Source organism: Sarcophilus harrisii, chromosome 1 (genome assembly GCF_902635505.1).
Source record: "Sarcophilus harrisii chromosome 1, mSarHar1.11, whole genome shotgun sequence".
Classification (NCBI taxonomy): domain Eukaryota; kingdom Metazoa; phylum Chordata; class Mammalia; order Dasyuromorphia; family Dasyuridae; genus Sarcophilus; species Sarcophilus harrisii.
Window position 1 is genome coordinate 166,046,256 of NC_045426.1, and position 21,808 is coordinate 166,068,063.

General features: G+C 36.5%; 1 protein-coding gene across 1 annotated transcript in view; it reads left to right on the forward strand.

Annotated features, from left to right (window-relative positions):
- The window catches only part of ANKRD31 (ankyrin repeat domain 31), a 169,187-nt gene that overhangs the window by 68,934 nt on the left and 78,445 nt on the right, over positions 1 to 21,808 (forward strand). Inside the window, exons 13-15 of the mRNA XM_031966397.1 lie at positions 2,611 to 2,663; positions 10,414 to 11,977; positions 13,157 to 13,417. Coding sequence (XP_031822257.1) covers positions 2,611 to 2,663; positions 10,414 to 11,977; positions 13,157 to 13,417 — 1,878 coding nt within the window. The remainder of the gene's footprint in view (positions 1 to 2,610; positions 2,664 to 10,413; positions 11,978 to 13,156; positions 13,418 to 21,808) is intronic.

The window sequence follows — 21,808 nt, forward strand, 5'->3', positions numbered from 1 at the left end:
AAAATGTCACCTACCATTCTGGTGATGAGACTTTTGTTTTTGAAACTGGTCTTCTCTATTTCTCCCAGGCTAAAAATGCAGTAGGTACTTTGGGGGCCTGATCTGAAAATTGATCTACATGTAGGTTTTAACCTGCTCTGTTTTTGTGATCTGGGCTTGTTTCCTCCATTCTTAAACACACTAATGGCCATTCCTAGAGGATCACCAGATTGATGCTAGGCTCAGTGTATAAACCCAATTGGCTTTAGGCCTATTTCAACTCAGAACTCTATCCATCAACCTAATTTTTCCCTATAAGTAGGATTTTAGCCTTGTGTTACCATGTAGGCATGAGAATTGTTTTTTTTTTTAATAGTATTTTATTTTTTCCAATACATGCAAACATAGTTTTTACCATTCACCTTTGTAAAACTTTGTGTTCCAATTTTTTCTCCTGGCCTTCCTCTTTCCCCCTCCACTAGACAGCATATAAGTTAAATATGTGCAGTTCTTCTAAACATATTTCCATATTTGTCATGTGGTACAAAAAAATCAAATCAAAAGGGAAAAACACAAGAAAGAAGAAAAAACAAGCAAAAAACAACAGCAGCAGCAAAAAAAGTAAAAATATGCTTTAGTCCCATAGTTTTCTCTCTAGATGTAGATGGCTCCGTCTATCACAAGTCAATTGGATTTCCTTGAATCACCTCATTGTTGAAGAGTCAAGTCTATCACAGTAGATCATCACATAATCTTGTTACCTTGTACAATGTTCTCTTGGTTCTGATTACTTCACATAGATAGCATCAGTTTATGTAAATCTTTCCAGGCCTTTCTGAAATCAGCCTGTTCATCATTTCTTACAGAACAATAATATTCCATTACATTCATATACCATCATTTATTCAGCTATTCTCCAACTGATGGGCATCCACTCAATTTCCAGTTTCTTACCACTACAAAAAGAGCCGCTACAAACATTTTTGTGCTTGTGGGTCCTTTTCCCTCTTTTATGATCTCTTTGAGATACAGTCCCAATAGAAACACTGCTGGATCAAAGGGTATGCATAATTTTTATAGCCCTCCAAACTTTTAAAACAAAACTAGTTTAGACAGTAGATAACAGACCTTTATAACCAGGTTCATGCTTACAACCTTTCCAATTTGTCAGTACCTTACAGAACTTGGATTCCTCCAGTATTATAGCCTTTGAGAATCCTTAGTTACTTCCATTCCAAAATGACACACTTGTGGAGAATTTTAGCAGAGTACTCAATGTATAAAAGCAAAAAAGAGATGATTAAATTCATTCCTTCTCTTTATTATCTCAGGGAACACTAATCAAGCTATTTTTCCCCCTCTAGCTTACCCAAGGTCACTAGACTTTTAAAATATGTGAGCCTTGCTGTAGGAAAATTCAGTATATGGAAATTTGAACTTATAAAACAAATAGATTAAGGGCTTCGCAACATTACCTTTATTGAAAAGTTTTTTGCTCAAAATTTTAATAGGATACACTGAAGAATTCCTTTAAATAGCAAATTTGCTTTTTTAATATTGTGTATGATTTGAACATACAGCTCTACCATTTGTTGTATCATTTAGATGTATTTATATAAAAATGTACTTAATTCAAAATTTCATATGGTTTCTACCCAATTTTAGCCTTGCCTATTGTCTTATATTTATGATTAGTGCTTTGTAAAGAAGTCTTTTTTTCATTATCTCAAGATTATATTTAAGTACTAATGAAGCCGAAGATTGGCGAATGTAGGAACCTTGATTGTACATGCTGATTTTAATAGCAAATATATTTACATAATGCCATTGAATCCTGTTGGTTTTATTCTTTTTTTTTTTTTCACATAGCTATTTATTTTTAGGTTTCCAAAAGTCTAGTCTAGTCTGGTTTTTGAAACACTGGATACATTTCAGAAGATGGCTTCTTTTTGACTCAATCAACTTTCATCTTAGTTCAGACCCTTATCATCTCTCACCTAGAATATTACAGCTTTCTAATTGGTTGCCTTTATGCCTAAACTTTCTCCCCACTATAAACTGTCGTTCATACCACTACCAAACTGCTTTCCTTTAAGTACATATCTGATCAGGTCACCTCTCTACTCAATCCAAGGATCAATTCCAAGGACTTTTGTTGCCTTTACAATCAGCTATCAACTTTTCTGTTTACTTTTAAAGTTCTTCATGACTTGGCTCCAACCTATCTTTCCAACTTGATAGAATATTACTTCCATCTTACATTCTGCAAACCAGCCAAACTGACCTTATTTCTGTCCTACAAGCACAGCCCTCCATCTCCCATCTTTTTCCCTTTGTATGAATCCCATACCTGGAATATACTCTTTCCTCATCTCCACCATGTAGATTGCCTCTTCCTTCAAGACAATACTCAAGGGCCACTTTCTACATGAAGCATTTCCTGATACCTTATTCTTCCTAAACTGCATTGTATTTAACTACTTGTTTTTATTTGCATTTATTTTCTTTATATTTATTCTATGTATATATATATTTTTGTATGCCTAGAACCTAGCATAGGGCTTTAAGCTCAGTAGATCCATTGTAAATGCTTGTTAGTAGTCATCTGATTGACTCTCTTTTTGTTTACAGAGCAAAGAGATAGAAGTGAACTGTTACACTGTGAAGATACATACCAGTGCAAGGTAAATCTATATTTAGAAAAAAAACCTTTTTCTAGTGACATACTTGCTACAAAGAGAAAAAACAGGTCTTCTGATGCATTCTTTAAAAACAGAGTGCATTCTACCTCATACAATAGAAATTTGTGAGTAAGTTTATAATGTCACAGTAGGCCTGTGTACATTAAAGCATTTTGTGCTATTGGTTTTGGAAATAATTTAACAAATGAAGCAAGGGGAATCATCTTTCTCGTTTCCTTGATGATCTGAGATACCTCTAGATCACTTCAAATTTCCTTTGGTTTGAGGGCAGCATGTTATCCAATGGTAACAATTTCTTGGAAACTGCCAGCAGTACTTGGTATTGTGTATTACAAGGGTCAAGGATACCCCTGTGTTTTTTTTTAATTGATTCTTTTTATTTCTTGTACCAGATCAGTTTTCTATAATGGCCTCATCACTACACACACACACACACACACACACACACAAAAAAAAAAAAAAACTATTGAACCTTCCCTTATAACAAAAGAAAGCAGATCATTAAAACTGACTGATAGAATGATGGTGTTTGACAGTTTCATTTCTGCTCTTCTTTAGAGTGGGTACCAGATGCTTCAGAACATTGCCTTCTTCCCACTCTTCTTTATCCATATTCTTCCTCTCTTATCCTTTTCTTTTTCTTCTCATCTCTCATATATAAAATGATGAGTTAAAGGGAGGATTCTAATTCATGTGAGTATACATGATGACTTGTCTTCTTCGGCAGTGAGGAAATTAAAATTATTTTGTATCATTTAATAATTTAATCTATTCTGTAATTGACCTTATTCTATATTGTTGTTTAATTATTTTTCAGTTGTATCTGAGTCTTTGTGACCTCTTTTGAGGTTTTCTTGACAAAGATGCTAGAATAGTTTACCATTTTCTTCTCCAGCTCATTTTTACAGATGAGGAAACTGAGGCAAACAGGGTTGGATAACTTGCTCAAGCTAGATTTGAACTCAGGGAAGAAGAGTTTTCTTGACTTCAGGCCCTGTGCTCTATCTACTGTCCACCTATTGCTGCAACTATCTCTATTCCATCAAGCTATATTTCTTGAGTTAAGCTCAGAAATGCAGTTTTCCTTCAGAGTTAATTTAAAAGTATGGTTGGAAGGAAAAGTTGTTATCATATACCTGTGACATCTGCTTGTTGTTTGTAAGTTCAAATCAGCTTAACCTGGTGCCATTTCCTTTTTCCCACACCAAATATCTTTATCCTTGCCTGTCCTTGTACAGTTAGAGGAGATTTGATCTCCTCCAAAGGACAAGAAGACTGGATCTCTTAACAAAGAGCACAAGAGTTAGATGAATCCCATAAAAACATTTAGCATTTCTTAATTGTCAGAGAGGGGTGTGATTAGTTATACTTCAGTGCCAGTTCACAAATTTAGAATCCTTTATATATTTAACCATATCCAAGTTTAAGATAGAAAACAGAGGGTAGTGAATTCTTGATGAGGAGGAAGAAGATGCAGACTGGTTCTTTGGAGGGAACGCTGCACAGACTTCAGGTCCATTCAAAGAATCTTATGGCCTTAGGAGAGGAGGGAATGCATGTGGCTCTAGAAATGTCAACCACTGAAGACAATAGCAGAATAGAATTCCTAGGCCAAGCTCAGCTGCAGAAATGAGCCATTAATAGTGAAGTGGCAGTGACTGAGGGGTGCCTGAATGATTGGGGAAATCCTAAGGCTGAGTGAACTTTTTAGACATAGGAGTTTCTAGACCATGCTCAGCTCCTGAAACAAGACTTCTGAAGAGGAGGAATAAGTGAACAAGTCTAAGTTCCTGGAATTATCAGAGGAAGTTGGGGGCCAGGCAAGCACAAGATGAAGAGGAACAAAAGAGATAGCCATTAGGTAGTTAGGTGGAACAGTGGGTAATAGTACTGGACTTGTACTCAGGAAGATCTGGGTTCATATCCTGTCTCAAACACTTATTAGCTGTGTAATCTGGGGAAGTCATAGACTTTCCAGTTTGCTCACCAACAAAATGGAGGTAATTATAATGCCTACCTCCAAGAGTTGTTAAGAGGATCAAATGAGTTGATATAAGTGCTTTGCAAACCTTAAAGTGCTAATAACTATTGTTATTACTACTAATAATATTATTAGTATGTGAAAAAGCAGTTCTAGATCTTGTCTTTCTGTAAGTTATGTGAACAGATGATGGGGGAAGGGACTTTGAATCTATTAATGCCTATTGCTTGTCTTTCTTTTGGGGAGGTAGGAAGAAAGCAGCTCAACTATAAGGTAATATTAAATTCAGAGCAACAGATTTCAAATTGTGATCTGGGGACTCTTGGGAGTCTCCAAAACCATTGGTTGGTGAAGTCAAAACTTCTTTTCATTTCACAAATCTAAGATGTTTCATTTCTAATATGGTAAATACCAATAGACATAACTCACATAAACAAAAGCTCTGTGCAATCTTTAATAATTTTGGAATATAAAGGGATACTGAGATCAAAATATTTGAGACTTTTGATTCTAGAAGAATTACAAGTCCCAGGAGGAACCATTGCTCAACAGAGAATAAAACAGAGCTGTCTTTACTCTTTATGGGCTTGGATGTAAATCATTTGGGTTTTGTATTTTCTGTTGGATGAAATAAAGGCTGTCCTAGATGTAATAGGATTCTAGATTTGCCCCCCCTTCCCCACCATACCTTACTTCAGGGTAATTCTAGGTGAGAGTATAACAAGCCAAATTCTGACTTTCTCAGGGAAAATTCTAGATAGATACATGAGCCAAAGAGTGATTTGTGATAAACTTTCCTGACTCCTTGTATAAACCCAGAACTTTAGTTCTGGATCACCAGATCTCATTTTGAGGATTAATTATGATGTAAAATTATCCCGGGTTCTTGAAAACTATGCCACTAGAATGCAAACTCTCACAAATTCTACCATGCTAGAAAAGTTCCAGGTTTTCCTGATAACAGACTGCCTATTGTCCACAAGGACCAGCCTAAATGCCGAGAGGCTGGCCACTATGTCATAAATTCATGAAACAAACAAAACAGTGATATTCAGTTCTATGTGTCTCTGTTTCCCCTTCCACAGTGAAAGTAGCAAGAGTAGGAAGAATGTAGAGAACAAACTAGGTTTTAGACTTATGTATTAGTATCATTTTAAACATTTGCATTCTAGATGTAAAATTTTTGTCCAACAATTGAATTGACCTACTGCTAGAGGAATGGAATCAAGTAAATTTGGACATTTTTGCCAAAAAATCTGAGGAAGTTGCAGCTAAATGGAAGGTTGCCTTGTGGGCTTTCCTTGCAGAGAAACATATAAAGGAATTGGCAGAGTTAGTCTCATTGAGTGCCCCAAAGCAAAAAGACAAGTAATTTCATGGGATACTTGATTGTCACCTTGAAATGCTCTTGAAGAGTATCAACAATCATCTTGAGAGCTGTGACTTAGATAGCAACATCATTTGAAGAATATGATGCCCCTTAGTCTGTAGTTTATCAGTTCCTCTTCAGTCCAGAACCTTGTTGAAGAAGGAAGAAAGGGGCCACAGGAAGTAAGCTGAAGTAGCAGCTGCAGCAAAGGAGGACTGCCTTGCAAGAGGAGAGAAGGGCCCACATAGCATGACATCCTCTCCTTGCTAGGGCCTACCACTAACTGCATCTGCTTGTCCTGCTCTGTAAATGATGAGTTAGGAGTGATGAAAACAGGGTTAGATTTGGAGTCAGGATTTCCAAACCAGCCCCAAAGTTAGCTCTGTGACTCTGAAAAAGTCACTAAGCTCTGTCTCCCTTAGTTTGCTCATCTGTAAAATGAGGGTAATAATAATCCTTTTTTCATAGGATTGCTAGGAGGATCAAATGAGATGACAAGCAAAATACCTCATTTCTTCTCTCTTTCTTTGGAGTGGGTGATACCTGCTTCAGAATGTTCTTTCCTTCTTTTTCTGCCCATTCCCCTTATGTATTTTTTTTCTTTTCTTATTTTTCTTTCTTTTTCTTCTTCCCACCCTGCCCCTCAAAATATCCAAAACAAGTCCAAAAAAAAAACCTTGATTGCTGTGTGTGTGTGTGTGTGTGTGTGTGTGTATGATAACGTCTTCCTTGAAGTTTTTCTGGAAAATAAATAAATCATTTAGAATAGGAATAGGAATTTATATAACACAAACTAATATAACATGGCTATAACATATCCAAATTTAAGACAGAAAGTATAGACAACTTAAGAAATTTTTGCCATGTTGTTAAATTTGATCAGGGTCTTCCTGGTCATATCCTCTATAAGCTCAAGTCTTTTGTTACTCACAGAACAGCAAGACTCCCTGGGTCAAATAAACTACTTCTGTGAACTTTGAAACAAAGATTCGATACTGCCAAAATAAAATAAAGGATAAATGAGACAATATGTTATGTAAAATAGCTCCAATTTGACATTCAAACAAGAATTTGAAAATGAGAGATGGATAAAGGAAAATATGTGAATACAGGCTATTGTCATATTCTATGGAAATTTAACCAATATAAAGTAATCACAGCAATTAGGAAGTTAAAAGAGCCCAGAAACTGCTTTAGCCAACAAATACATAACTTTCTTACTAGGCAAAGAGACATGGCAGCCAAGGGCAACAACAGTTTAGGACAAACTCATTTGTAAAATTTTATGGGAATGGTAAAGGTTATATAAAGTAAATAAATGTGGTGCATCTTTTAGGGGATTGTGGAAGATCTTGATTTTTTAAATTGATGTTATTTTAGTCTATATTTGTGTAGGGGAATCATAAGATGATAGATTTAGAGCTTATAGGGACCTTAGAATCCATTGGATTTAGCTCTTTTGTTTTATAGATAAAGAAATTGAGCTTAATTGCCTTATCTAAGGCCTTCCATCATTACAAATCAGTTATTTATCTACATATTATTGGAGAATGGTTTGGAGGTTGTTGTTTGATTGGTTTCCAGTTATGTTATACTCTTTATGATCCTATTTGAAGTTTTCTTGGCAAAGATATTGTAGTGGTTTCTCATTTTCTTATTCAATTCGTTTTATAGATGAGGAAAGTGAGGCATCCAAAGTTAAATGACTGCTCAAAGTCACAGAGCTGTAAGTGTTTGAGGCCAGATTTGAACTCAGGAAAAGGAGTCTTGCTTACTCCAGGTCAAGCACTCCATCTACTGTGCCACCTCCCTACCTGAGTTTGGGAGTAAGGTGAAAGTAAGTCACTGGCCCATGGTTATACCATGAGTATATATTAGAAGCAGACTTGATCAGAGGTCTACTTGACTAAAGTTGGCCTTCTGTCTATTATACCACACTGCTTCTCAAAACTGAAAAAAAGTGGTGATAGAAAAACAACTTTGTAGAAAGGTTGGCATGAAATCCAGTTAATCCAGATTATCCCAATATCAATTATTGATAAAAACTAGATGGGCACAACAAATAGATTTTTAAAAGGGAACTGATCCATTAACATTTCCATAATTAAATGTTTTTTCATCAGTATTACTAGATTTACCATATTCAGATAGCAGTATCTTTGTCCCTGAGGTGCTATATAAGAAAATGAAAATAATACTGAAGTAATAAAGACAGGAAGAAGAGCAGCAGAACCAAGCCATGTATACAGAGAAAATCGTGCTGGAGACATTAGAATTTTTCAGCCTTTAAGGGGTGAAGTCCCCATATATCTGAGAAAAGGGATTTTAAAAAAAGACTATCAAGGGAACCTTAAAATAACAACCCACCTACATATCTACTTTATCATTTCAATAAAATATATATTAGAAAAATCTGTATGTTTCTGTGATGCTGTTGAGATACCTATGAGAAGGTATACGTAGGCTTATGCAAATGATATTTTATAAGTCACAAAATTGACTACAAGTCCAAAAAATACAAAATTTCACTGCATTTATTGTTATTGATAATACTATACTGTCTCCTGCCCTCCAGATGTTCTCTTTTTAGAGAAGATTAAAGAAGACATCCAGGAGATGTATGATTGGAAAAGGGGTATTCTGTTCATGTAGCAAGAGTGAAGGGCTTGCAGATGGACAGCACTGGTTTCAGGACATTGTTAGAAGATTTACAGGAGGGGTTTCCTCATATCAGATGGACTTCTTAAGGAGGAGTGAGGGGAGAATAGATAAGAGCTGTACAAGAGGAGAATGTGGATGGGTTATGATTTGAAGGGAGACTATATCAATGAGATCTTTTATTTACAGATGGTTCCTGAAGCCATGTTGGGGTTATTTTGGATTTATGTGATGATATGATTCTTGAACTACCTGAATATAAACAGAAAAGCCTGAGAGACCAGAAGTTTGGCTTGGTGTACTGCATAAGATAAGATCATTAACCTGGAGCTGGAAAGACCCTGAAGTCCAACTCCTTCATTTTACAGATGAGGAAATTAAGGCCCCCAAATTAAGTGGCCTGCTCAAAGTCACTCTGGAAATAAAATTCCAAGCTGAGATTCAAACTCAAATCATATGACAACAATTTCAGCATTCTAACATGCTACTTCCTACTATATTGGAGAAATTCTTGTGAAACTTATTCTACAGAGTATCTTAGTACTGGAGTGTGCTAGTAAATGTTTAACAAACAGAGGAGGAAAAAAACACATACATATGGCACTTTTAAGTATAATCTTTGCTATTAAAATTTTATCTATCACTTTCTTAAGTCTAGTCGATTGACAGAACAACAAATCAAGACCTAATTTATAGCATTTGCTGATATCCAAGGTATAAGGGCTCACATTGAAGGGCACATCTAAAATGGAAGATGGGGAGAATCTGGCTTAGATTATATTTGTTTTCTCCAAGATCTATAAACACTTAAGGTCATCAAGGAAACTGAGGAAAAAGACCATTATAGAGATATATTTCATTTGTTTAGCCATTTCTACTACCAATCACAGATTTAAGCCTATCTTGCTATCATATATAAGCTGTTTTACATGACTCCAATTAAGAAGATTTCTTAAAAAAAAAAAACAAATCATGTATGGCTTTATCTTGACTTCATAGTGACTTATGCAAATCATCCTTTTTTTTTGTTTTTGTCTTGCTCATTTCCATACTTAAAGGTATGTATATGTGAGGTTACAATGAATATACTGAAATTATTGTTAACTTCTCTCACATCTGAGGCAGTCATGCAGATACATAGTTATGCATGGAGTATTTGTCAAATTTTTTTCTTAACTGTCTCCTTATTTGGTCTTTTACTCTTTCTTATGTCTTTGTGCATTTCCACTTTTCTTTTTCTCTTATGTCTAAGTGATGACAGTTACAGAATAGGTGATTTGTCTAATAGAGTTGAAGTATCTAAACTAGGAGTGTGACAAAAGGTTTGCAAAGCCTTCTGCTTTGAAATACATAGATCAAATAAAATACAGGTTGTGGAGTTTATTCCCCATCTGTTTAAATTTGTAAGTCTGCTAAGGCTTAAGTAGAAGGATTTTATTGTGTTCAGTAACACCAATAGTACCAAAATACTAGGGAAAAGGGAGCAAAAGACACATCACAGAACAAAATAACAAACCACACACTGAGCCCATTATGTTTTGCTTTTATTTCTCCTACTTGTACTCTTTTCTGAATCATTGGGTTTGGTTTGGCTCAGTAGGCTCTACGGTCAAATCAAGTTATAACAATTTAATGGAATAGTAAAGATATGCCAACAACCCAGAATAAATTGAATATACAATTATAGCTGAAAATGAAGTTAACTATATATTTTGTTTCTGTAGAAACCAGAATGCAGTCCCAGAAGCACTCAGGATTTTAATAATGAGAACTCCAGAGGAACAAAAGAGAGGAAGACAGAGGTTTCTAAAAAAACCAAAGGGAATTTATTGAAGAATAAAGCAGTTGTGAATGAAAATGATCAGAAAATTTCAAAGAATAAAAAGTTAACTCCAACTAGGAATAAGCAACCTACTGTTGATCAAATAAATGATAAAGAACCCCCAAAGATACATATGCAGGATGTCTGTGAGCCTAAGAACTTTATGCCTATAGGAAAGGAGAAAAGTAAGTCAATTCCTAAAAAAACTGAGATGAGTGATAGAAAGAACAATACAAGGACACAAGTAACACCCTCTTCAAAAAGAATAACTAGATCTACTGCTCGACAGCAAGATCCTGTAATTTTTTCTGACCTTTCAGAAAAGTCTGATATGCTGACTAACTCAGTAACTCCAATGGTGAAAAATCCTCTGTGTCATAATAGTGAAGTTTTTTCAGTTTCCAAAGGGACAGGTGCTTGTGAAAATGACACAACTTCACTTACCCTAATGAGTCAAGAATTACTTGGCCAGAGCACAGGTTCAGTGGATTATCAGAAGGAACCTGATATCTTAGAATCAGAAACTTGTGAGCCAGCAGAAGCCATCCCTCTTTCGGGATTCCACTCTTGTGAAGAAGACAAGTTACCATTGGCCACTGAAGGAAATGATCACACTACTTATGAGAAACCTGTTCCTTGTAAGGCTGGTGACTATAATAGCCCAAGTCTGAAAAGTAAGAATGTGACAGTCTGGGAAAAGAGTTTCCTTTCCTTTTTACATAAAAATGTTGACAGTGACAGTGATAGTAATGATGTTGGTGATGATGGATGCTATTTTGAGGAGACTGCATTGTCTGAGAAGATGAACTGTTTTGTAAATGATGAAAACCAGAATAATTGTAAAGCAAACTCAGAGCATGAAGAAGAGTCAAGTTCCCAACACTACTTACCTTCTGAAACTCAATCTTTACTCCAGGAAAATGTTTTTCAAGCAGGTAGCCTCACAGTGATTTCACAACAGGACTTCATCAACTTATCTGATTCAGACTGTACCATTATTTCTGAGAAGTATGTTGTAAATGATGAACAGAATATTAAAATAATTATTTCTGATGTTGACTCTGAGCAGAATCCCCTGGTTAGTACAGAGACACGGTCAACACCTGACTTATCAGGGCATATCAGCGGATGGGGAATCTCTGCTGGTCTTCATAATAATACCACCAATGCACCAAGTTATTTTGTTAATCAGATAGATGAGAAGAGAGAGACAAGTGGGAGAGGAGAAGAGAGTTCAGAAAGAACCTGCACTGAGAGAACTCAAGAGAACCATCAAAAGAGTACTGAGTGCACAGAACAATCTTGTGAAAAGGAAGCAGTTGAAATGGAAGTAAAGCAGCCAGAACTTCCAGAGAATGATGTGATTCCAAAAAAAAAAGTACAATCTACTAAGAACATGCATGAGGACTTAAGAGATGACTCACAGCTCAAGCAAGGGATAGAGAAGACAATTCTTTCTCAATCAGGTAACATTTAAATTATTATTATTATTTAAACAACATTAGAGGTTTTCTTAGCTTATCAACCTTCCAGTGAATTCCATTCCGTATGTAGCCACTCTGACCAGCTTGAGATACAGCAGTGCTTGCCAGGTCCCTCTCATGGCTAATAGCTAGTATATATATATATATATATATATATATATATATATATATATATATATATATAATACTTTACAGTTCTTGAAGCACTTTTAAAATATTATTTCTTTTTATCTTCACAGCAGCCCTGGGAGGTCAGTGCTATTGTAATCCCCATTTTATAGATGAGGAAATGAGACAGACACACTTTACTTGTGTCTGTCCAAGGTCACAGAGATTCTAACACAAGTCTTTCTAACTTTAGATCTGGTTCTTTATCCATTACAGCACGTAGCTTCCTAAAGTAGCTGCATTTCCAATGACTATCAGAAGATAGTTGTTGCTATTCGCAGAAATCAGCAATTTCTGTCAGATTTTAACTTTGCTCAAGTAGGCTAACCTAGGAATTCTAAACACATTTCCACAGTAGAATATCGTTATCTCATTTTGTTCAGTCACAGAATTACCTAAAGATTCCAGAGACCATTGTGTCCATTCCATACATAAAAAACAAATACTCCCTTCTATCCTGTACTCCCAAAGTGGTCTCCTTGACAGAGAACATAGAAGCAAAATATGATCTGAGCAACTTCTGGTCAGTCATTACTCTCCTATCTATACAAAGGAAATATTTTTCTCTAGGAATCTCCCAAGTATTTCTCCTCAGTATTTTTCTTTCCATGGGAAGTAGTTCTTATTTCTTTAGAATTTCATTTTTGAGAGTTTCTCATCCCTAATGAATAGACTTCACCCATAATGAAGCACATGCAATACACCTCTCTTTTCTCTGAATACTTTGACATTTTCTCTTCCAAAATCCATTTATAGCTTTTTTTTCTATTACAAATTCTTCTGTAGAGTGGTGACTTTCTCTGGACTGTCATTCTATATCATAATTGTTTTAGTGACTATAACTTTAACAGTGTAAAAGTTCTTTCAAAGAAATATCTATGTATTGAGACCCTTACAAAGTGTAATTTTTATCATCTATTAATGTAACCAACATTTCTTAAACTAGGGAGAATCATACAAAACATTAACACTCCACTTTTTTTTGTTTTTCAGACAAGGACAAGACTGACAATGTAAACAGAGAGCAAAACACTGAAAGAAGCCACAAAGAGACAAGAGAAAAAAGCCCAGACACTCATGTGCCTAGAAATTTACAACTATGTGAAAAAAGTGTTCAGATCAAAAGAAAAAGGCAAGATTTTGAAGAGACTACTGATGATCAAGATCTGAATTCATCCATAAGCACAAATAAGGATTTACAGAATCAATCACAGCAAGAAGATTCACCTGATCCTAAAGCTTCCAAAATTCCAGGTTTATTTTAACTTATTCTTTTTTCCCAAACTTCCTTATTTCTGAAGAGGGTACCACCATTCTTCTAGTCTCCCATTTTTGTAATGTCTCAGTTATCTGCAATTTGTCATTGCTCTGAACTCATATATTTTATCAGTTGCTAAATGTCATTTCTACCTTTATAATTCCTTTTGTATCTGTTCCTATCTCACTACTCACATGGTCACCACTCTAGTTCATGTTCTTATCACCTTTTGCCTGTGCTATTCGAATAATGTCCTAATTGACATTCCTGCCTCAAAGCTCCCCCATCTCTAACCTATCTTCTTTACAACTGTCTATGTGATTTTTCTGAGATACAAATCTAACCACATCACTCACCAGCTCAGTGAACTCCAGTGGATCCTTGTTTCCTCAAGAATCAAACATAAAACCTTTTATATTTATAGGCCTTCACAGCCTGACTTTGATCTACATTTCCAACCTTATTAAATTATTCTTCTTTCTATACTCTGAAGTTCAGTCAAATTGACTTTCTTTTTGTTTCTCACAGTCAACATCCCATCTCCTACCTTGGTGCCTTTGTACAGACTTGTTTTGCATGACTAAAATATATTTCCTCTTCACCTCCATGTCTTAATAATCCTTATTTAGAAAAAAAGAAATCCTTATTCCTTTCAACTTAAGTATCACCTTCTATCTGAAGCCTTTCCAAATTCCATGAGTTTATAATGCCTACAAAATCCCACCCCAGTCAGCTACCTTGTATTTATTTTATGTCCAGTTTGTATATTTTTATTATATGTATACATGTTGTCTCTCCTAAGAGAACATAAAGTTCCTTGAGGGCAGGAATAGATTAATGTTTTTATATGCCTGAAACCTAACACAGTTCTTGCCATATAATAAGTGCTTAATGTTTGTTGATTAATTCTGGGGAACATATGAAATAATAGTAGCTAGCATTTACCCTGTACATTATGGTTTGCAAAGCAGTTTATAAATATTATGTCATTCAGTCTTTACAACAACCCTGGGAGATAAATGCTATTATTATCCCCATTTTACAGATGAGGAAATTGAGTCAAGCAACATTTAAATGACTTGACCAATGTAACCCAGCTAGTTAATATCTGAGGCCAGAGTTGAACTCAGGTTTTTATGACTCCAGGTCCAGCTCTCTATGCATTGCAACACCTAGCCATGCTATGATAAAAGTAGTACTATATAACACTAGTACTCAGATCAATCATTGTTTTGACTATATAGGGTCTATGGATATGCACTGAGTATGTCTTTATTGAGTCAAATGGTTTTTCTCAACTGTCTTAATGGTCAAGTAATACATCAGTATTTTAGTAGAGCTGTGATCCATCAATGTGGATACTCTCTTCAGCTAGACCTATTGAAGTATTGCCATGATGCCCGTGCCTTCCTCTGTGGTACTATTTTAGCCCAGATCTATGATTTCATTGCTATTAAGAAGTCCCAGTGCAGAAGAAACTAAGGCTACCAGTGTAGAACAGCATCTTGTCTGCCATTTACAGTCCTTTAGAGTTACTTAGGAATGCTCAGTGATTAAGTGACTTGCTCTGGGGTCACACAGCCAGTATAGATCAAAGAAAGAATTTCTGCTCCATTCTTCTTGATTCCAAGGTCTTTTCTGAAAGTGGAAGATCACAAAACCTTCTAGAGCTTGTGCTTCATTGTCATTGCCTTCTTTATTTTTGGCTCCAACCCATGATGAAGTATCAAAGAAAGACCCATGGTGGAGTTAGTCATAATTATACCTTGTAGTTGTAAGCCATTAGTGACCTATACCAACAGCCATTAAAAATAATATTTCATGATATACTAATAGTCACTATGAGTACCATAAAACATTCTCTGTGGTATATTATCAGTTACATAGAGATTGTAAAAATTAAAGTTAGACAATTTGTTTTTCCATTGTCTTTCTCCCTCACACACATCCAGATATTCTACATTTGAACATGTAAAGAAATATGACAGATAAAAGGGTACAGGACTTTTGTGTCTCTAACCACACCCTTTCAAGCTGAGGGCAAAGTTCAGACTTCCACTTTTGCAGAGGAAACACTGCTAAAATATTATACTAGGGCAGCTGTGTCAAATCAGAAGATCAAAACACTCATTTTAATTCTTTTTATGTTATATCGAAACTGGAAAGTTTGCTATCTAACTCCAGACAGAAGACTGGTAAATTTGGAGTGAATATTAAAGTATAATTTTCTTTCTTCTTTTCTTTCTTTCTTTTTTTCTTTCTTTTTTTTGCAATGTGACAATAAAGAAATGTTTTACATGATTTCACATATAAAAATTGATACAATATTTCTTGCCTTTTCAGGGGGTGGGGGAATAGTGGGAGGGAGGGAGAAAATTTGGAATTCAATTTTTTTAAAAAACATATGAAAAACAAATACATTTTTTAAAGAGAAAGAATTTAGATAGTTTGAGGTTTTGATTGGTATAAAGAATAGATTCTCTACTGTTACAGGAGAACTTCAGGATTAGCCTAGGGCCTGAATTTCTGGTTCTGCTCACAGGAGGACCTCCGGACCAGCCAAAGTCCTGACATTGGATGAGGAGTGAATAGGCGGGACTCAGGAGGATGTTCAAATAGAGGTCCACTTATTCAAGGAAGCTGTCCACTTTATATACACTAGGCTCTTACATGACTATAGAGTACGGCAAATGTGCTGACTATAGAGTACTATGCATGTGCTAATTATAGAGTACTGCACATGCACTAACTACAGAGTACTGACTACAGAATACTGTGCATGTGCTAAATATAGAGTACAGCAATGCACTAACTACAGAGTACTGTGAATGCAATGAGTACAGAGTATTGCATATATGCTAATTATAAAGTACTGCAGTGTACTAATTATAGCTTCCTGCACATGCACTAACTGCACAGTATTGACTACAGAGTACTGTGCATGCACTAACTACAGAGTACTGACTACAGAGTACTGCAAATGCACTGACCACAGAGTACTGATTATAGAGTATTGTAAATGCACTAACTATAGAGAACTGTGCATGTGCTAATTATATAGTACTGCGCGTCCACTAACTACGGAGTATTGTGCATGTTTTAACTACAGAGTACTGACTGCAGAGTACTTACTACAGAATACTGACTACAAAGAAATGCATATATCCTACTTGTAGAATAATGCACATACACTAACTACAGAGTACTGTGCATGTGCTATCTGCAGGGTACTGACTACAGAGTACTGAGAATGCACTGACTAAAAGGAAGGCATATGTGCTACTTATAGAATATTGCATATGCACTAACTACAGAATATTGATTACAGAGTACTGTGAATGACTAGAGAAATGCATATGTGCTACTTATAGAATACTGCACATGCACTAACTACAAAGTACTGCATGTACACTAACTACAGAGTACTGCAGATGCACTGACTATAGAGTACTGTGCATGTGCTAATTATAGAGTGTAGCATATCCACTAATTACAGAGTACTGACTATAGAGTATTGTGCATGTGCTAAAATGTAGAGTACTGCAATGCATTAACTACAGAGTACTGATTACAGAGTACTGTGAATACAGTGACTACAGAGTATTACATGTGCTAATTATAGAGTACTGCACATATGCTAATTATAGCTTCTTCATATGCATTAACTACACAGAATTGATTACAGAGTACTGTGCATGCACTAACTACAGAGTACTGCAAATGCACTGACCACAGAGTACTGATTATAGAGTACTGTGAATGCACTAACTACAGAATACTGTGCATGTGCTAGGTATAGAGTACTGCACATGCACTAACTACAGAGTATTGACTACAGAGTACTGCGAATTCACCGACTACAGAGAAATACATATGTGCTATTTATAGAGTACTGCACATGCACTAACTACAGAGTACTGTGCATATGCTAATTATAGAGTATTGTACATATGCTTACAGGATCCTGGGCATGCACCACTTGCTATTATGTATAGATATTTTCTTGCCCCATCAGTATAACTCTGCTTCAAGTATAGCACAGGTTCTCACAGCCCCTGACTTCTCAAGAAGACTGAGATGTCCTTAGGTGGGATGGAGAGTCTAACCAGACATGTCAACAAAGTTCCTTATTAGGCTAAGGGGTCTTATATCTCGCCTAGAGTTCCCCATTATCTGCGGCCCTCAACATCTCCAACTTTCTTTGTTTTCATTGGAGCAGGTATACATCAGTGATTAGATCCATAAAACAGTGGATAACAAGTTTCAGCATGGGGGGAATCACACAGGCAAGGCACCCATCATGGACATGGCACCCATCACATTGCATTCCCTTTCTATTTATAGACACACAAGCAAACCCTCTGCCCCAAGTGCTTAACCTATCTGGTCCCTTTAAGAGGGACCTTAGAAATTTTTTCTTCCAAAACCCATGGCCAAATATGTAATAGCCAGGTTATCCTTAAGGTGAAGTTATGTGCAAAATTTGGAGCTGTGGACAATAAAATTTGCCACTCTGGGATGGTTTCACAGCATATATTAACTTGTACATCACTATAAAAGGTGTGTATCTTGTTGGATTCTATCCCAGATAATTGTATTACTCATTTAACAGCTTTTAACAAGATTCTAGCCACAAGCACTGGGTTTTGGTCTGGTTGTTCCAGGAAGGTCACCCATTCAGTTACACTGTCTCCTTGATAGAGAACTGATGTAGGTGTTTCTTTTATAGCAAACCCTGATATTTCCAAGAGTTTTTGGATGACTCTCTCAACTACATTAGATAAAGCCAGTTCAACCTTACTCAGAGCTTCTTGGGCTTCTTTTGTAAGCTGACAGGGGAAGTCCAAATCAGTGTGTCCCCTTAAGATGTCACACAATGTTTGTAGTTGATGAGTAGTTAAGCCTAACACTGGACGCATCTGTTGATATTTCCTATCAATTTCTGAAAGATATTTAAAGTGTTTAATTTCTCCAAACAATTAAGAACAATTTCTTTGTTCTTAACACTTCTCTTTCTATGTCTCTCTGTCTCTCACTCTTTATCTCTATTTGTCTATCCTTCTATTTCTCATTGTGTCTGTCTATTTCTCTATTTCTGTGTCTCTCAGTCTCTGTTTCTATTTTTCTGTCTCTGTTTCTCTTTGTGTTTATGTTTCTGTCTCTCTGTCTATACTTTCTTCATGTCAGTGAACATTCTTCATTTCCCAGATTTCTTTTTTATAGCAAATACAGGGGAGTTCCAAGGGTTGAGAGAAGGTTGTAGGTGTCCTTGGTCAAGTTGATCTTGTACTATATAAGGCCTGGATTTTTTTTTTACTAATTAAGGGCTACTATTCCACCCCCACAGGTGTGTTAACTTTCCATTGGATGGAAATAGGTGTAAAGGCTGGCAAGCCTTCAACAGCAGCATGTCTAAAAAGCCCAGGTGCTCAATTGCAATCCCAGCTGTTGTAAGATGTTCCCCACAGATTGATGAGGATTTATTTAACTACAAATGGGGTATATGGTCCTGTTTTATTTTCAAATTTCCATTTTAAAGGGGGACACTAAGTTCAGTTGACATAGTTCCTCCTATGCCAAACATATGGGTGTTTGCTATGGTCTTTGGCCATTGATTGGGCCAGCTGGCACTTCTAATGACCGTGTGATCTGCACCTGTGTCAACCAACCCCTTCAGTGGTACACCATTTACATAAAAAGTGAGCATAGGATGGTCAGCTGTAACAAATGCCATCTAGAATATTCCTGCCTTCTGTTGCTGGGAGTCAAAATCTGAGTAAATATCATTAAATTGCATATCTTAAGTGTGTATCAGGAGGCCTGATGCCATTACTTCTCCTTGGTGATAGATCACACATAGTCTACCTGTATTAGTGACTGGGATATAGTAACATGTTCCCCAGTTTTCCCAGATCAGTGTATGCATAGACACTATTTTGTGAGCACTCTCAGGGGATGAAATTGTCAAGCCCACTGTGTATGGAGGCAAGGGATCTGTAGGCTAGATGGGGACAAGTTTCAACTCTCCAGGGGATATTTTACTAATTCTGTTGGTTTATGACTCTGTCTTAATTACAATCCCCTTCTCCCATCAATATGCTTTCCATGTGTATAGGACCCTGGAGCTAAGCCCCGATTCCTGTTTCCCTGAGGTAATTTATATTTTTCTAATGCCCTGGGGAAATCCTTGTTACATTTTGGACATGGGGTTCTGGCTCTTGTTCTTTGGCCCCGTTCTTTCACTATGTTTCTTTGCCAACATTTGCCCTGCTTTACCATATTGAAAGCACTGATGAGTCTCCTTGAATATATCTGCCCTACAGGGTCCCTATTTTAGTGGATCATGGAGCAGGGAAGTATACCAGGGGCACACGTGTAGGGAGTAGTGTAGTCTGACTGAGAAATGGGGAAGTGTCCTGCCCTTCAAACCTCCCATCGCCATCTTTGTCTTTGTTCAATGTGCCACACCCTTTAGGGTTGTTGGCACCATCTTTTTATTTTCCTCATCTTCCTTTGTTTGGCACCTTAAACTAAAGGCCTTCTTTTCGTGATAATTTGTAAGATTTCTCAAAGCCAATTTTATTACATTGTATTTAAGGAATATGTGCTTGGGGATTGAACCAGGACCCATAGTATGGTAGTATTCAATTAGTGGTTCATTCAATATCTTTCACTTCTCTGGCTCCAACATCTCCTCCTTAGGGAACCACAGAGACATGCACTACATGATATCTAAGAACTCAGTGATCTACTTTGGAGTTACTAACAAACCTTGCTCTTTTATTAACCTAACCAAGCATTCTTCATACTTCCCTTGCCCCACACTTGCCCCATTTCAGCTGGAAAACTAAAGTGACTAGATTAGCCCTTGCTGAATCTTCCAGCTGCCTACTTACATGTACCCTGTTCCTGGAAACCGGGATTCCCCACCTGAACTTGTACTTTTGGGGCTGAGATGCTTTGACCCTCAATGGGCACCAATGGCCAATAGTTAGGAGAGGCCTCTGGGATTAGCCTAAACCCTGAATATCTGGTTTTAATGATGGGAGGACTTCAGGACCAGTCTGAGCCCTGATATTAAGTGAAGAGTGAAGAGGCAGGATGCAGGAGGATTTTCAGGAGTCTGTTTATTCAAGGAAGCCATCCACTTTATATAGTCTATGCTCTTACATAACTATAGAGTACTACACATGTGCTAATTACAGAATACTAACTACTAACTACTGCATGTGCACTGACTACAGAGAAATGCATATGTATTACTTTTAGTAATGCACATGCACTAACTTATAGAGTACTGTTCATGTGCTAATTATAGAGTACTGAGAGTACAATGACTATAGAATACTGCGTATGTGCTAATTATAGAACACTGTACATGCACCAACTATAGAGTACTATTGATGTGCTAATTATAGAGTACTGCACATGCACTGACTACAGAATAATGTGCATGTGCTAATTATAGAGTATTGTGAATGCACTGACTACAAAGTATTATGCATGTGCTGATTATAGAGTACTGCACATGCACTGACTACAGAGTATTATGCATGTGCTAATTATAGAGTACTGCACATGCACTAAGTATAGAGTACTGTGAATGCACTGACTGTAGAGTAATGTGCATGTACTAATTATACAGTACTGCAATGCACTACCTACAGAGTGCTGACTACAGAGTACTGTGAATGCACTGACTACAGAGTACTATGTATGTGCTAATTATTGAGTACTGCAAATGCACTGATTATAGAGTAATGCACATGTACTGACTATAGAGTAATGTGCATGTGCCAATTATACAGTACTGCACATGCACTGCCTACAGGATGCTGACTACAGAGTACTGTGAATGTACTGACTAGAGAGTACTATGCATGTGCTAATTATAGAGTACTGCACATACATTAACTACCGAGTACCGTGCATGTGTTAATGATAGAGTACTGCACATGCACTGACTCTAGAATACTGCGAATGTACTAATTATACAGTACTGCACATGCATTAACTACAGAGTATTTTAATGTGCTGACTATAGAGTACTGCACATGTGCTGATTATAGAGTACTGCATATGTGCTAATTATAGAATACTGTACATGCATCAACTATAGATTACTGTTCATGTGCTAATTGTAGATTATTGAACATGCACTGACTATAAAATACTGTGCATGTGCTAATTATAGAATACTGTGAATGCACTGCCTATAGAATACTGCAGATGTGCTAATTATAGAGTGCTGTGAATGCACTAACTATAGAGTACCATGCCTGTGCTAATTATTGAGTACTGCACATGCACTAACTACAGAGTACTGTGCATGTGTTAATTATAGAATACTGTACATGCACTGACTACAAAGTACTGTGCTTGTGCTA